This window comes from Palaemon carinicauda, chromosome 42 (assembly GCF_036898095.1).
Source record: "Palaemon carinicauda isolate YSFRI2023 chromosome 42, ASM3689809v2, whole genome shotgun sequence".
NCBI lineage: Eukaryota > Metazoa > Arthropoda > Malacostraca > Decapoda > Palaemonidae > Palaemon > Palaemon carinicauda.
The window spans coordinates 34,796,508-34,814,856 of record NC_090766.1 but is presented as its reverse complement, the minus strand read 5'-3'; the positions used below and the strand labels follow the sequence as shown (position 1 = coordinate 34,814,856).

General features: G+C 37.3%; 1 protein-coding gene across 1 annotated transcript in view; it reads left to right on the top strand.

The window, feature by feature from the left end:
- The first annotated feature begins 15,050 nt into the window (after positions 1-15,050).
- LOC137632896 (perlucin-like) overlaps positions 15,051-18,349 on the top strand; it is a 25,016-nt gene continuing 21,717 nt past the window's right edge. Inside the window, exon 1 of the mRNA XM_068364991.1 lies at positions 15,051-16,573. Coding sequence (XP_068221092.1) covers positions 16,348-16,573 — 226 coding nt within the window. The 5' untranslated portion in view covers positions 15,051-16,347. The remainder of the gene's footprint in view (positions 16,574-18,349) is intronic.

Genomic DNA, 18,349 nt, shown 5'->3' with positions numbered 1-18,349 from the left:
GAATGACCTAGAGACAGGAGAAGGACCTACTTAAAGAAGAATGCCCTAGAGACAGGAGAATGACCTAGAGACAGGGGAATGACCAACAGACAGAAGAAATCCCTAGAGACAGGAGAATGACCTACAGACAGAAGAATTTCCTAGAGACAGGAGAAGGACCTAATTAAAGAAGAATGCCCTAGAGACAGGAGAATGACCTAGAGACAGGGGAATGACCAACAGACAGAAGAATTCCTAGAGACAGGAGAATGACCTACAGACAGAAGAATTTCCTAGAGACAGGAGAAGGACCTACTTAAAGAAGAATGCCCTAGAGACAGGAGAATGACCTAGAGACAGGGGAATGACCAACAGACAGAAGAAATCCCTAGAGACAGGAGAATGACCTACAGACAAGAATTTCCTAGAGACAGGAGAAGGACCTAATTAAAGAAGAATGACCTAGAGACAGGGGAATGACCAACAGACAGAAGAAATCCCTAGACACAGAACAATGACCTACAGACAGAAAAATTTCCAGCAGACATGAGAATGACCTACTTAAAGAAGAATTCTCTACAGACAGGAGAATGACCTACAGACAGAAGAATTCCATACAGACAGGAGAATGACCTACCTAAAGAAGAATGCCCTGGAGACAGGAGAATGACCTAGAGACAGAATAATTACCTAGAGACAGGAGAAGGATCAACAGACAGAAGAATTCCCAATAGACAGGAGAATGACCTAGAGACAGGACAATTACCTAGAGACAGGAGAAGGACCAACAGACAGGGTAATTCCACAGAGACAGGAAAATGTCCTTAGAGACAGGACAATGTCCTAGACACAGGACAATGCCCTAGAGATTGACTATATATACATATGATACGTGCCCAAGCCCCTCTCCACTCAAGTTTGGACCAGGGAGGGCCAGGCATCGGCTGCTGATAACTCAGCAGGCAGACCTATGGACACCCCCAAAACCCCATCCTTAGCTCATAAGGATGGTGAGGTTGCAGACACTACAAGAAACTATCGAGCTTGAGCGGGACTCGAACCCCAGTCCGGCAGATCACCAGGCAGGGACGTTACTACACAGCCTACCAGTTCTATTAATATCTAGATCTAATTAAAATTATGTCACCATAACTAGTGAATTTTAATTGTCCAGATGCTGTTTTCCTCTTGGTAAGGATAGATGAAACTCTTTATCTATGGTAACAAGCTCTTCTAGATGGACACTCCACAATCAAACCATTGTCCTTCAGTGTCTCTCTCTCTCTCTCTCTCTCTCTCTCTCTCTCTCTCTCTCTCTCTCTCTCTCTATATATATATATATATATATATATATATATATATATATATTTGTGTGTGTGTATATGTAGTCGCTGTCTCTACAAGCTTGCCGGACCGGGGTTCGATTCCCGGCCGGTCACAAGCTCTTGTCTTTGTATGATTTCGCCTGAGGCTTTGATCCCGAGGTCGTTAAGAGAATCCAGACATTATTGTAGCAAAAATATATGGCTTATTTGAATATGAAAAATACGTATAAATGTGCAAAAATTTATCATATATATATATATATATATATATATATATATATATATATATATATATATATATATATTATATATATATATATATATATATATATATATATATATATATATATATATATCCTGTCACGCTCTGGGGGAAGGAGTAGTCATACCCTGATGAGAGGGGGTATCCAGAGAAGTACACTCGAACACCCCACTTTCCCACGAATTGCAAAACCACCCGATTGTAGTTACGTAGGGGGGAAGAGATGGGAAGGCTTGAATCTGTATGCGCATGCGTACATATCCATCTATATATATATATATATATATATATATATATATATATATATATATATATATATATATATATATTCACACGTCATTCTTGACGTCTTGGGTACACCAGCAACATCAACAATAACCCAATAATAAGGAAAAAATGAACTCTAAACGCGGAGATCTCTTTCGACCGATAAGAAACCAGAGATCCAGAGATTATCAGATGATAAGAGGATTGCAGATTCTTTAGGAAATTCCCTCAGGGGACAGATAAACACTGGGGGAAAACAATATGGCCTCGTTTCCCCAGATAGATAAAGCTGATAATCAGGATGATCTAAATGGACATGCAATAGAACGTAAGGATAAGTTGAGACTCTTATCTTATTATTATTGCTATTTATTCACATCCTTTATTATCTTGTTATCTTGATAAGGGGATTAAATAAATCATTTTATAAAACTATATATATACTAGGTTGGTTTTCTGTGAGCCGGAGTGGTGATGAAAATGGCCAAACTCCAGTCATGACTGAGGACATGTCTGATGCCTTTGTCCTGCAGTGGACTAGAAACGGCTACATTTGTTGTATAAACAGTATACAAGTATAAATACATATATGTATATATATGAAGCTTATGTAAGTATATTTACACATATGGTTTATATATATATATATATATATATATATATATATATATATATATATATATATATATATATATATATATATGTATATGTATATATATATATATATATATATATATATATATATATATATCCAAATAAGCCATATATATATTTTTGATATATTAATGTCTGGATTCTCTTAACGACCTCGGGGTCAGAGCCCCAGGCGAAATCACACAAAGACAAGAGCTTGGCTCCGGCCGGGAATCGAACCCTGGTCGGCAAGCTTATATAGACAGTGACTAACCCACTTGGCCACGTGGGTTAGTCACTGTCTATATAAGCTTGCCGACCAGGGTTCGATTCCCGGCCGGAGCCAAGCTCTTGTCTTTGTGTGATTTCGCCTGGGGCTCTGATCCCGAGGTCGTTAAGAGAATCCAGACATTAATATATCAAAAATATATATATGGCTTATTTGAATATGAAAAACACGTAAAAATGTGCAAAATTTATCATATATATATATATATATATATATATATATATATATGTATATATATATATATATATATATATATATATATATGTGTGTGTATATATATATATATATATATATATATATATATATATATATATATATATATACTCATACACACACACAATGTTGGTTCACATACTGTCAAACTGTGAACTAAGATCAAACCAGTGTTGTGGGCTTAATGGACTAATCCTGCAGCATCTGTCGTTTAATCATAAAGTGTATCTCGCATTCGCTTCAATTGGGTGATTAGACTAATGACGTCAGAGGGGGGTGGGAGGAGTTAAAGAGGAGGAGGGGCGGGTCCACACAAATGATCCATTGATCATGGGATCCTGTCCAATTTCTGGAAGGATATCTCACAATATCGGCTTGCATATCCTTCTGACGGGAGGAGGAGGTCCTATGGAAGGAGAGATGATGTTTACATTTTAGTTTATTTTTTGGTCTTTTTCCTCCTGATTCCAATAACTTTCCTTCCCTTAAAAATTTAAAGGCCGCTCATGAATGGCAGAGGCAAGGGACAGTGACATTGCCCTGCCAAGCAGGACACTGCCCTAGAGACTTACCATATATCATATGATCGGCGCACAAGCCCCTTCGGGTTGCAGCGACCAAAGGAACTAACGAGTTTGAGCAGGACTGGCGTTCACCAGTCTGGGACGTTACCACACAGGCCACCACTGTACCTTTACTATCTGAATTGTAATTAAGAAAAAAGACTGAAATGTGGCCAGCTAGAATGAGGAGTCTACCTTGACCCCACAAGACGACCAAGCATATACATGGCAGATTTGAAGAACTAAAGTGAAGAGATGATAATGGCAGCAAATGCTCCATCACCTCGAATTTGAACTCTTTCACTTCCTCTCAATCACATCGATTTTGATCTCTTTCACTTCCTCTCAATCACCTCGATTTTTATCTCTCACTTTCTCTCAATCAGCTCGATTTTGATCTCTATCACTTCCTCTCCATCACATCAATTCTTATCTCTTTCACTTTCTCTCAATCACCTGGATTTTGATCTCTTTCACTTCCTCTCAATCACCTCGATTTTGAACTATTTCACTTCCTCTCAATCACCTCGATTTTTATCTCTTTCACTTCCTCTCAATCACCTTGATTTTTATCTCTTTCACTTCCTCTCAATCACATCGATTTTTATCTCTTTCACTTTCTCTCAAACACCTCGATTTTGATCTCTTTCACTTCCTCTCGATCACTTCGATTTTGAACTCTTTCACTTCCTCTCAATCACCTCGATTTTGATCTCTTTCACTTCCTCTCAATCACCTCGATTTTGATCTTTCACTTCCTCTCAATCACATCGATTTTTATCTCTTTCACTATCTCTCAATCACCTAGATTTTGAACTCTTTCACTTCCACTCAATCACCTCAATTTTGATCTCTTTCACTTCCTCTCAATCACCTCAATTTTGATCTCTTTCACTTTCTCTCAATCACCTCGATTTTTATCTCTTTCACTTTCTCTCAATCACCTAGATTTTGAACTCTCACTTCCTCTCAATCACCTAGATTTTGAACTCTTTCACTTCCTCTCAATCACCTCGATTTTGATCTCTTTCACTTCCTCTCAATCACCTCGATTTTGATCTTTCACTTCCTCTCAATCACATCGATTTTTATCTCTTTCACTATCTCTCAATCACCTAGATTTTGAACTCTTTCACTTCCACTCAATCACCTCAATTTTGATCTCTTTCACTTCCTCTCAATCACCTCAATTTTGATCTCTTTCACTTTCTCTCAATCACCTCGATTTTTATCTCTTTCACTTTCTCTCAATCACCTAGATTTTGAACTCTCACTTCCTCTCAATCACCTAGATTTTGAACTCTTTCACTTCCTCTCAATCACCTCGATTTCAAACTCTTTCACTTTCTCTCAATCACCTCGATTTTGAACTATTTCACTTCCTCTCAATCACCTAAATTTTCACTTAAATTTGGAACTCTTTCACTTCCTCTCGATCACCTAAATTTGGAACTCTTTCACTTCCTCTCAATCACCAAAATTTGGAACTCTTTCACTTCCTCTCAATCACCTCGATTTTGAACTCTTTCATTTCCTCTCAATCACCTAAATTTGGAAATCTTCCACTTCCTCTCAATCATCTCGATTTTGATCTCTTTTACTTCCTCTCAATCACATCGATTTTCATCTCTTCCACTTTCTCTCAATCACCTCGATTTTGAACTCTCACTTCCTCTCGATCACCTAGATTTTGAACTCTTTCACTTCCTCTCAATCACATCGATTTTAAACTCTTTCACTTTCCCTCAATCAATTTGATTTTGAACTATTTCACTTCCTCTCAATCACCTAAATATAGAACTCTTTCACTTCCTCTCAATCACCTAAATTTGGAAGTCTTTCACTTCCTCTCAATCACCTAAATTTGGAACTCTTCTCTTTCCTCTCAATCACTTAAATTTAGAACTCTTTCACTTCCTATCAATCAGCTCGATTTTGAACTCTTTCACTTCTTCTCAATCACCTCGATTTTGATCTATTTCACATTCTCTCAATCACCTCAATTTTGATCTCTTTTACTTTCCCTCAATCACCTCGATTTTGAACTATTTCACTTCCTCTCAATCACCTAAATTTGGAACTCTTTCACTTCCTCTTAATCACCTCAATTTTGAACTCTTTCACTTACTCTCAATCACCTCGATTTTGAACTCTTTCACTTCCTCTCATTTACCTCGATTATGAACTCTTTCAGTTCCTCTCCATCACTTCAATTTTGAATGCTTTCACTTCCTCTCAAACACCTTAATTTTGAACTCTCCCTTCCTCCCAATCACCTAAATTTGGAACTCTTTTCATTTCTCTCAATCACCTCAATTTTGAACTCTTTCACTTCTTCACAATCACCTCGATTTTGAATTCTTTCACTTCCTCTCAATCCCCTCAATTTTGAACGCTTTAATTTCCTCTCAATCACCTTCATTTTGAACGCTTTAATTTCCTCTCAATCACCTTCATTTTGAATTCTTTCCATTCCTCTCAAATACCTCAATTCTTAACTCTTTCACTTCCTCTCAAACCCCTCGATTTTGAACTCTTTCCCTTCCTCTGAACCCATTTGATTTTGAACTATTTCATTTCCTCTCAATCGCTTGGATCTTAAACTCTTTCTCTTGCTCTGAATCCCCTCGATTTTGAACTCTTTTCCTTCCTCTCAATCACCTCGATTTTGAACTCTTTCACTTTCTCTCAATCACCTCAATTTTGAACTATTTCACTTCCTCTCAATCACCTAAATTTGGAACTCTTTCACTTCCTCTCAATCACCTCGATTTTGAACTCTTTCACTTTCTCTCAATCACCTCAATTTTGAACTATTTCACTTCCTCTCAATCACCTAAATTTGGAACTCTTTCACTTCCTCTCAATCACCTCGATTTTAAACTCTTTCACTTCCTCTCAATCACCTCAATTTTGAATTCTTTCACTTTCAATCACCTCGATTTTAAACTCTTTCACTTCCTCTCAATCACCTTGATTTTAAACTCTTTCACTTCATCTCAATCACCTCGATTTTGAACTCTTTCACTTCCTCTCAATCACCTAAATTTGGAACTCTTTCACTTCCTCTCAATCACCTCGATTTTGAACTCTTTCACTTCCTCTCAATCACCTAAATTTTGAACTCTTTCACTTCCTCTCAATCACCTAAATTTGGAACTCTTTCACTTCCTCTCAATCACCTAAATTTGGAACTCTTTCACTTCCTCTCAATCACCTAAATTTGGAACTCTTTCACTTCCTCTCAATCACCTCGATTTTAAACTCTTTCACTTCCTCTCAAACCCCTCGATTTTGAACTCTTTCCCTTCCTCTCAACCCCCTTGATTTTGAACTATTTCATTTCCTCTCAATCGCTTAGATCTTAAACTCTTTCTCTTGCTCTGAATCCCCTCGATTTTGAACTCTTTTCCTTCCTCTCAATCACCTCGATTTTGAATTCTTTCACTTCCTCTCAATCACCTCGATTTTGAACTATTTTCCTTCCCCTCAATCACCTCGGTTTTAAACTCTTTCACTTCCTCCCAATCACCTCAATTTTGAACACTTTCACTTCCTCCCAATCACCTCGATTTTGAACTCTTTTCGTTCTTCTCAGTCCCCTCGATTTTGAAATCTTTCACTTCCTCTCAATCACTTCGATTTTTAACTCTTTTCTTTCCTCTCAATCCCCTCGTTTTAGAACTCTTTTCCTTCCTCTCAATCACCTAGATTTTAAACTCTTTCACTTCCTCTCAATCACGTCAATTTTGAATTCTTTCACTTCCTCTCAATCACCTCAATTTTGAACTCTTTTCCTTCCTCTGAATCCCCTCGATTTTGAACTCTTTTCCTTCCTCTGAATCCCCTCGATTTTGAACTCTTTCACTTCCAAGAGATAAGGCGCTTGTTTGCCGGCAACCTTGAAAAATAACCCAAGTTTTTTCAACGGTATATAGAGTATTTTAACGAGGTTATCATGTCATAACTTTTATCATTAAAATATTTCACGAAAAATTGATTACTGACAGAAAAGTAGAACCTTTTAATGGCGTCAGGATAAACAAATTTCCTCAGAGAGAGAGAGAGAGAGAGAGAGAGAGAGAGAGAGAGAGAGAGAGAGAGAGAGAGAGAGAGAGCTTAATGGATGTTTGATAGCCCCGCCTCTTTTCGAATTATACGAACAAGGTTCACAACGATGACGTCACTGATATTATGACTAGAATGGAAAGACTTAATGATGTTAAAGGTCGACTTTTATAAAGTTTGCTGGGGGATAAGAGGAGGGGGTGGGGAGGGGGTTGGTAGGCTTAACTATCCCCCCTCCTACCCCCAGCCATGGGAAGTATAATACATCCTCCGGTATGAAGTTGGTAAATTGCAATTAATAAATGATAAATAATGGATTAATTATTATTATTATTGTTGTTGTTGTTGTTGTTGTTGTTGTTGTTGTTGTAATAATAATAATAATAATGATAATAATAATAATAATAATAACAATATCAGTATGAAAAGGATACCAGAAATACGTCTCTCTCTCTCTATGACCTGAATCTTTAATAGTTAAAGAATTAAATTCAAAGATATAATTCAATATTGAATTTGCGTTATAGATAAACGCCTCAATGAATGAAAAATGCCACCTATGATATTTCAAATGGTTAGATCTGAAATTTGATGTTGAATTTATCATTACGAAAATGATTCCAAAACATTTATTTGACTTGACTTCCAAGGCTACACATATTTGACCTTGTGATTTTCTTTTTTGCAATGATTTCAATATGAAATATAGACTGCAAATATCTCTATCTTTGACTTTTGACCTTATAGATGGTAGAGTGATTTCTCATCATTGAGGTATTTTGGAAAATATCATAAATGTGAATGTTCATATTTCTATATTGAAATTTATTAATTAGTTTTTAAGTAATTTGTAAAATATATTTGGACTATAACCTTTAAATAATTTCTCACACCCAACGAAAAAATTTCCACTACCTAAAACAAATTCTTCCTTCATCCAAAAGAGCTACCACCATCCACTCAGGATAAATCTTCCTCAAAAAAAAAAAAAAAAAAAAAAAAAAAAAAAAATTGTCCAACCCAAAAGTAATTCTTTCCCAAACCAACAAAAAAAAATTCTTAAAATTATTTCCTTAACACCCAGAAAAATTCTTCCTCAACACCTTCCACAAAAAAAAAAAAAATAAAATCTCTTCCCTCCACCACCCAGAAAAAAAATCTTTCCCCAACCCCCAAAATATTTTATTCGCCCCTCCTAAAAAATTCCCCTACCCAAAATAAATTTATTCCCCTGCCTAGAAAAAATCCCCAACCGGAAAAAATCTTCCCCAACCCAAAACAAATTTCCCCAACCACAAAAAGAAACTTCTCCACTCAGAAAAATTTCTTACCCCACCACAAAAAAAAAAAAAAATCTTAACCCAACCGAAAAAAAATCTTCCCCCACCAAAGAAATTTCCCCAACCACAAAAAAAAAAAAAAAAAAAAAAAAAATTCTTACCCCACCACGGAAAATTCTTCCCCAAAAATCTTCCTCAACCGAAAAAAAATCCCCCACCCAACAAAATCCCGCACCAATTTTTTTTTTTTCTTTATAAATCACTGGAAAATCTTTCCGTCAAGTTTCACCTGATAGACAGACAAATAAACGGAATGACAACACAGGGTCATATACCTCCAGACAAGAATTCTTACCCTCAGAGAAAGCTCGCATGAGAATACCCCGAAAGGGAGACTCAAGAATTGCTAGTTTTATCAACCGATTAAATTAGCAAAATAACGGTAATATTTCGGTAGAGTCCCACCCAGCGCCATTACCCCTTGCCAGTACATAGGAGCAAAAACCATTAGACTATATCGAAATATTACCGATATCTAATGGTTTTTTGCTCGGCTGTGGGCTCGCTTCGCTCGCGAAAAAAAAAAAAAAAAAAAAACAGCAAGCTCCTATGTACTGGCAAGCTGGATGGGACTCTACCGAAATATTACCAAAATTACGACATATTCAGGAGAGATACAGAGACTAGATGGGATCATTGTATTCGTTAGCAGAGAATGGGAAAATTGCTCCTTAACTTACAAAAACCGTTTGTTGTTTTTTTAATGTGGTCCACAAATGCCTTTTTTATGGCATTGAAAGTAATTGAATAAATTTCACTTAGTTGTCTCTCTCTCTCTCTCTCTCTCTCTCTCTCTCTCTCTCTCTCTCTCTCTCTCTCAAACAACGACTTTTTATGTATCTTCATTCTCCTTTATTTCAGTCAATTTCTTAATCGTTGATAACACGCAATTTATTCATTGTCATATCCCCCACCCACCCACCCACCCTCTCTCTCTCTCTCTCTCTCTCTCTCTCTCTCTCTCTCTCTCTCTCTTACGAAAACCTAAGTGCTTATGTTGATAAAAAGACTGGCTTCCTGCCATTATCATTAATCTTCATAACTAAAGTAATTTTTATCTTTATAACTTAATTTATTTCACTGTTACTACAAGCAAATGCTGATGACAACTAAACACATAATATTCAATGATAATAGTAATAACAATCGTAATAATAATACCTATAATAATGATGATAATAAAAACATGTAATTTAAATTAAGGAGACATTTGAAAACTCTACCAATCCCACAATGCAACAGTGCTACTTTTTGCACTCGCTAGATGTCTCCTTATATCTCCTAATATCAATAGCAATGAATATTTTCATTGTGAAAATGTTAATTAATTTTAAAGATAGTAGGTTGGTCAGGGCACCATCCGCCTGTTGAGATACTACCGCTAGAAAGCTATGGGGGTCCTTTGACTGGCCAGACAGTACTACATTGGATCCTTCTCTCTGGTTACGGTTCTTTCCCTTTGCCTACACAGACACCGAATAGTCTGACCTATTCTCTACAGATTCTACTCTGTCCTCATACACCTGACAACACTGAGATTACCAAACAATTCTTCTTCACACAAGGGGTTAACTACTGCAATGTAATTGTTCAGTAGCTACTTTCCTCTTGGTAAGGGTAGAAGAGGCTCTTTAGGTATGGTAGGCAGCTCTTCTAGGAGAAGTTCACTCCAAAATCAAACCATTGTTCTCTAGTCTTGGGTAGGGTCATAGCCTCTGTATCATGGTCTTCCACTGTCTTGGATTAGAGTTCTCTTGCTTGAGGGTACACTCAGGCACAGTATTCTATCTTATTTATCTCCCTCTTGTTTTGTTATGGTTTTTTAGTTTATATAGGAAATATTTATTTTAATGTTATCATTGTTTTTAAAATATTCTATTTTTCCTTCTTCCTTTCCTCACTGGGCTATTTTCCCTGTTGGAGTCCCTGGGCTTATAGCATCCTGTTTTTCCAACTAGGGTTGTAGCTTGGCAAGTAATAATAATAATAATAATAATAATAATAATAATAATAATAATAATAATAATAATAATAATTCATTTTACATTCATTCATTTTCTTTCGTCATGTCCCTTTATGCTACAACACCTTGCTGACGTATCATTAGCATGATATAGGACGGATCCTCTAAGCATTGCTCGTAACTCAATCATCTCGCGCGTGATTTATGATGATTCCTTGTCGCATAGGGGCCTGTTCCACGCAGGTGATTGAGCCGGATGTGGCGTGCAAATCCCGTAGAGTTGTTCACCATTTCCTTTCCTCACATTCTTTTTCTCTTGGTGTTTGTGGCGTGCGCATCCCGTAGACTTGTTCTCGTTTTCTTTCCTCACATTCGTTTTCTATTAGTGTTTTTTTTTTCTATCTATTTCAATTTAATGTCTTTATCTATCGATCTCGGGTGTCGATTTGAGATTTTGATTATATTTACATTAAAGGGATTTTGTTAGCCTGTTCTATTGGCGTTAAGTATTCGAGTAATTCTTCATAATTGAAAAATTATATATATTCTTATAAAAATCCTTTTTCATTCTCATCAAAATGCTTATTCATAAACAAATTTATTTTGCATATTGATATAAGATGATAAAGATCATTATGGACATTAAATATTCGAGTAAGTTCTAATCAATGAAATATTATAAATCTTCTTATAAAAAAAATCATTTTTCATTTGTATCAAAATGCTTATTCATAAACAAATTCGTTCAGTATTTTTAAAGAAAATTATAAAAATCATTACTTGAACGTCATTAAAATCAGATTATTGAATAAATCGACTTGAGAAGATCTAATTTTTTCCTTCTTCATCATTTATTGCAATTTATTGCAACATGGTTGTGGTGGCCGCTGTGGTAACGTCCCTGACAGGTGAACATTAGACTGGGGTTCAAGACCCGCTAAAACTCACTAGTTTCTTTGGTCGCTGTAACCTCATCATCCTTGTGAGCTAAGTACGGGGAGTTTGAGAGAGCCTATAGTTCTATCTGCTGAGTCATCACTAGCCATTGCCTGGCTCTCTTTAGTCCTAGCTTGGATGGAGAGGAGGTTTGGGCGCTGATCATATGTATATATGGTCAGTCTCCAGGGCATTGTCCTGCTTGACAGGGCAATGTCACTGTCCCTTGCCTCTGCCATTCATGAGCAGCCTTGAAACCTTTAAGTGAAGGTCAGAGAGAAGAGTAAAAAAAGGCAGAGAGAGAGAGAGAGAGAGAGAGAGAGAGAGAGAGAGAGAGAGAGAGAGAGAGAGAGAGGTTGACAATGAATAACGAAATCATTCGATCTAAACGCTATTTTAAACTCATTTTTTTTTTCAATCCATTAAAGCCTAATGCAATGACGTAATAACAGAAAAAGGCAGTAATAAAAAATGTGATATAATAGGAAAAGCAGCAACATCAAAAGGCCAAAAAGCAGAAAAGACTTCATCATTATCATAAACGTATTTCTTCATGACATTAATGCCTAGTGCAATGATGTAGTAACAAAGAAAAAGCAGTAATAAATTGAGAAATAAGTAAGACAACAGGAAAAGCTGTATCAGTAGAAAAGCAGCATAAAAACCTAATGCAAATGATGCAATAACTTAGTTACAAATAAAAAGCAGTAAGAACAATGCCAAACATATAATAAAATAGGAAAAGCAGCAATATTAAAAAGCAATAAGAATGCAAAATATATAATAAAACAGGAAAAGCAGCAATATAAAGAAGCAGTAATACCAATCTGAAATATATAATAAATCAGGAAAAGCAGCATTAAAAAGCAGTAATACCAATCTGAAATATATAATAAATCAGGAAAGGCAGCATTAAAAAGCAGTAATACCAATCTGAAATATATAATAAATCAGGAAGAGCAGTAATAAAAAAGCAGTAATATCAATCTGAAATATGTAATAAATCAGGAAGAGCAGCAATATCAAAAAGCAGTAATACCAATCTGAAATATACAATAAATTGGGAAAAGCAGCAATATATAAAAGCAGTAATAACAATCTGGACTAAGTAATAAATCAGGAAAAATAGCAGTATAAAAAGCCGTAATAACAATTTGGAATAAGTATAAAATCAGGAAAAGCAGCAATATAAAAAGCAGTAGAGACAATACGAATAATATAACAGATAAATCAGCCATATCAAAAGCCAAAAAACAAAGATTTCACCGTTGTTAAATACGGATTTCTTCATCCCATAAAAGCTTTGTGCAATTACGTAGTAACAAATAAAAAGCAGTAACAAAAGGAGAAATAAGTAACAAGGAAAAGCAGCAATACTAAAAGCAAAGCTAACAACAGTATCAGTAGCAGCAGCAGCAGTATGAACCGTCGGATTTCTTGAACCCATAAATGCCTCATGCAATTACGTATTAACATATAAAACGCAGTAACAAAATGAGAAATAAGTAACAGAGGCAAAGCAGCAATACCAAAAGCAAAGCTAACAACAGTATCAGTAGCAGCAGCAGCAGTTTAAACCATCTCAGTGTACACGAAATGTCACGGCTGGTCTAACAATGTTATTATCTTCCCCATTTGAGTCTATTTCCCCTCATTCGCTCATATCAAACATCACAGAGTCACCCCATCCTTCGCCACTAAGCCTCGCAGGATCCTTCAAGGACCCAATGAATCCCTCGACACAGCTCCGGGTGAATGAAGATCCTAAAGCCACCAACCACCCGTTGAGATACTACCGCTAGAGAATTATGGGCTAATTTGATTGACCAAACAGAACTACATTGGATCTTTCTCTCCGGTTATGGTTCACTTTCCCTTTGCCGGGTGAATGAAGATCCTAAAGCCACCAGCCACCCGTTGAGATACTACCGCAAAAGAGCTATGGGCTAATTTGACTGACCAAACAGGAATACATTGGATCCTTCTTTCTGGTTATGGTTCACTTTCCCTTTGCCGGGTGAATGAATCCTAAAGCCACCAGCCACCCATTGAGATACTACCTCTACATAGTCATGGGCTCCTTTGACTGACCAAATCGAATTACATTTGATCCTTCTCTCTGGTTACGGTTCACTTTCCCTTTGCCGGGTGAATGAAGATCCTAAAGCCACCAGCCACCCATTGAGATACTACCACTAGAGAGTTATGGGCTCCTTTGACTGACCAAACACAACTATGATGGATCTTTCTCTCTGGTTACGGTTCACTTTCCCATTGCCGGGTGAACAAAGATCTTACAGCCACCAGCCACCCGGTGAGATACTACCACTGGAGAGTTATGAGTTCCTTAGACTGACCAACTACATTGGATCCCTCTCTCTGGGTACGGTTCACTTTCCCTTTGCCTACACACTCACCGAATAGTCTGGCCTATTCTCTACAGACTCTCCTCTGTCCTCATACACCTGACATCACTGAGATTACCAAACAACCTTCCTCACCATAGGAGTTAACTACTGCAATGTAATTGTTCAGTAGCTACTTTCCTCTTGGTAAGGGTAGAAAAGGCTCTTTAGCTATGGCAAGTAGCTCTTCTAGGAGAAGGACACTCCAAAATCAAGCCATTGCTCTCTAGTCTTAGGTAGTGCCATAGCCTCTGTATCATGGTCTTCCACTGTCTTGGGTTGGAGTTCTCTTGCTTGAGGGTACACTTAGGCACACTATTCTATCTTTCACTTTTTTTTATCCTCTTGTTATTTTCAAGTTTTTATAGTTTATATATGAAAGATTTTTTCTAATGTTACTGTTCTTAAAATATTTTCTTTTTTCTTTTTTCCTTTCCTCACTGGGCTATTTTCCCTGTTGGGGCCCCTGGGCTTATAGCATCCTGCTTTTCCAACTATGGTCGAGCTTAGCAAGTAATAATAATAATAATAATAATAATAATAATAATAATAATAATAATAATTCAGTCTCTCAATCGAAAGATTCACCAAGCCTCACAGGATCCTTAAAGGCTCCGGGTGAAGGTCCCTCTCTGAGAATCCTATAGTCTCCTATTCGAAAGATCCCCGGATCGCCTTTCCGAATTCCTCTGTCGCACCCAATTTCTTCCTCTCCCAGGCTAGCCTGTCATCCGACAGCTATCATTTACCCCTCTCTCTCTCTCTCTCTCTCTCTCTCTCTCTCTCTCTCTCTCTCTCTCCCCAAGCTCAGTGATGGTCATCAGCAACCCAGTCAACAAGGGTTGACTCCCGCCGCCATCTGTCAACGATCAGGCAGCATCGTGACGCGAACCCTGACCAATACCTTCGACATTCCCGGATAGATTTGCGAGGAAATCGACCATCTGGATTTACGATCGTTTGCCAAGAGGAAGACAAACAACTGCCCCATAGATATTCGTGGCGGATCCCGACGCAGATTGGAAAAAAAAATATAAAAAACATTCGTTTTCAATCAACAAAACTGATGCGGTGTTCGGAAAGAGAGTCTGACATGGACTGCGTGAGGATGCACTGATTCAGATCCCCTCTTTTTTTTCTTCTTCTTCCTCTTCCTTTTTTTACGACGTGACATAATTCGCGTGATGTTGACGCTGGTTTGACCCAGCTTTGCAATTTATTGGAAACCGAAAGTGGGCTTCGATATTGGTGAAAACTGATATAAATCTGTTCTAATTCGAATGGTGGGAAATATATGTGTTTGTGTGTATTATCGTTGGCCGCCATCCACTACATATTCATTTTGATAGATTCGTAAACAACTGGGAAAATAGATTCCGTGATGATAATGTTGCAGGTCAACAGACATGTGTGGACTGTATCGTGATGGTGTTTTCGTGATATCCAGTGACCTGTTCCGGTGAATTTGTGTGAACATTTCATGCAGCGAATTGAACAGAAAAATAAAAGTGAAAAGTTCCAATGAAATTGTAGTGATACTTTTTGTTTTAGGTCATAGATATACAGTGGCTTCAAAGAATTGTTCTGAAGCATTAGATGCTCAGGAATTTTTCTGTAGCTTCAGCTACTGAGGAATTATTCTATAGCATTAGCTACTACAGAATTATTCTGAAGCATTGGCTACTCTAGAATTATTCTTAAGCATTGGCTACTCAAGAATTATTCTGAAGAACTAGCTACTCCAGAATTATTCTTAAGCATTGGCTACTCAAGAATTATTCTGAAGCATTGGCTACTCAAGAATTATTCTGAAGAACTAGCTACTCCAGAATTATTCTTAAGCATTGGCTACTCAAGAATTATTCTGAAGCATTGGCTACTCCAGAACTATTACGAAGCACTAGCTACTCCAGAACCATTCTGAAGCACTAGCTACTCAAGAACTATTCTGAAGCACAAGCTACTCTAGAATTATTCTGAAGCATTGGCTACTCAATAATTATTCTGTAGCATTGGTTACTCAAAAATTATTCTACAACATTAGCTAGTCAAGAATCGAGCTTGTTGAACTCTACTTCAAAGACTTCATCTTTATTATCACCTGATGTCAACGGATACGAAAAAAATGTATTGTCTATCATACGTAACAGTGCTCATCCTCCTATCCTTCGCTCCGAGTTCCCTTGGAATGTACGATGAGTCGGAGAAGCAAGTGGAACTCCAGTCGGCCATTATGATGAGCCAGCTGGCACTGGTGCAACATTCAGAGATTCTCGCAGAGATTTTGAACACAACGAGGACCCAGCAGTGTTCGTCCTGTTATGCAGAAGGTGAGTGACATTTTGCAGGTCCTCACGAAACAACTTTTGTGAAATCATCATCATCATCATCATCTGATTATTATTATTATTAGTATTAGTATTATTATTATTACTTGCTAAGCTACTACTCTAGTTGGAAAAGCAGTATTCTATAAGCCAAAGGCCCCAACAGGAAAGTAGCCCAGTGAGGAAAGGAAACAAGGAAAAATAAAATATTCTAAGAACAGTATCAGCATTAAAATATTTCCTATATAAACTATAAAAACTTTAACAAAACAAGAAGAAGCGAAATAAAATAGAATAGTGTGCCCGAGTGTACCCTCAAGAATGTTACTATGGGGGTATATTTATTCACTCCTCATCATCACCATCATCATCTCCTCCTACGCCTATTGACGCAAAGGGCCTCGGTTATATTTCGCCTGCCGTCTCTATTTTGAGCTTTCAATTCAATAATTCTCCATTCATCATCTCCTACTTCACGCTTCATATTCCTGAGCCAGGTGAGGTCTGGGTCTTCCAACTCTTCTAGTGCCTTGTGTAGCCCATTTAAACGTTCGGTGAACTAATCTCTCTTGGGGAGTGCGAAGAGCATGCCCAAAACATCTCCATCTACCCCCTCATCATGATCTCATTCACATGTGGTACTTTATCCCTCGAAATTTACGCCCTGAAAGTCTATTACTTAAACTAAACCTTTAAACCAATCTCTTTCTATATCTCTCTTTTTTCCTTGTTACATTTGGATTGCTAGAAACTCTTTGAGCCTTAGGGCACCCTCCCTGGAAAGAAAGTTGAATGATTTTCTATTTGAGGAATAGGTAGTTGCAAGTATCCCAAGCTCCTTTTAGGCTTGTAGTTACGAGAGCCGCTAAAGCTTAATCATTTCTTGCAATGGAAGCAACCACACCATCTTGTGAACTAAGGGAGCCTACAGGTCTACTTGAAGAGTCCTCAGCAACCATTACCTGACCTTCCTTGGTCCTAACTTGGGTGGAGAGGGGGCTTAGGCGCTGATCATATGTATATATGGTTAGCCTCTAGGAGTCTAGGGCATTGTTACTGTCCCTAGCCACTGCCATTCATGAGCGACCTTTAAACATTGAAAGGTCTGCCCCTCATGCTCATAAGTCTTCCTGCCTGAACACTTAAAATATCTATCTTTACTCATTCTATATCCCTTATTAACTCAAGTTTCATTATCAGCATAAAAAATTACTATGATGAAAGAGAAGGTCGAGACGTTAAGTCCCCTTGCTAAGTTTTCTCATATAAGTACAGTTGGAGTCTTGAATCTAGGTACACTTCCCGTTAGGCTAAAGAGACATCTGGCGAGGGCACAAAGTAACATTGTTGCATTATGGGAATCATCTCTTCGATACACGATGGAGTTGTATAATGCCTCCTTAATTTAAATTACATGTTTTTTTTTATTATCATCATCATTAGGCGATGAGTATTACTAATGTTATTGCTATTACTATTATCATTGAACGTTGTTTTCAGTTGTCCCCAACATTTACTGTCGTAACAGTGAAATAAATAAATTGAGATATAAAAACTTCTTTAGTAAGGAAGATTAATAAAGATGACAGGAAGCCAATATTCTTATCATCTGAATGAGAGAGAGAGAGAGAGAGAGAGAGAGAGAGAGAGAGAGAGAGAGAGAGAGAGAGAGAGAGAGAGAGAGAGAGAGAGATAAAGGTCACGACAATGAATAAATTACGTGTTATCAACGCTGATGTGAGTGCCTCAAAGTCGAGAGAATGAAGATACAAAAAGGTC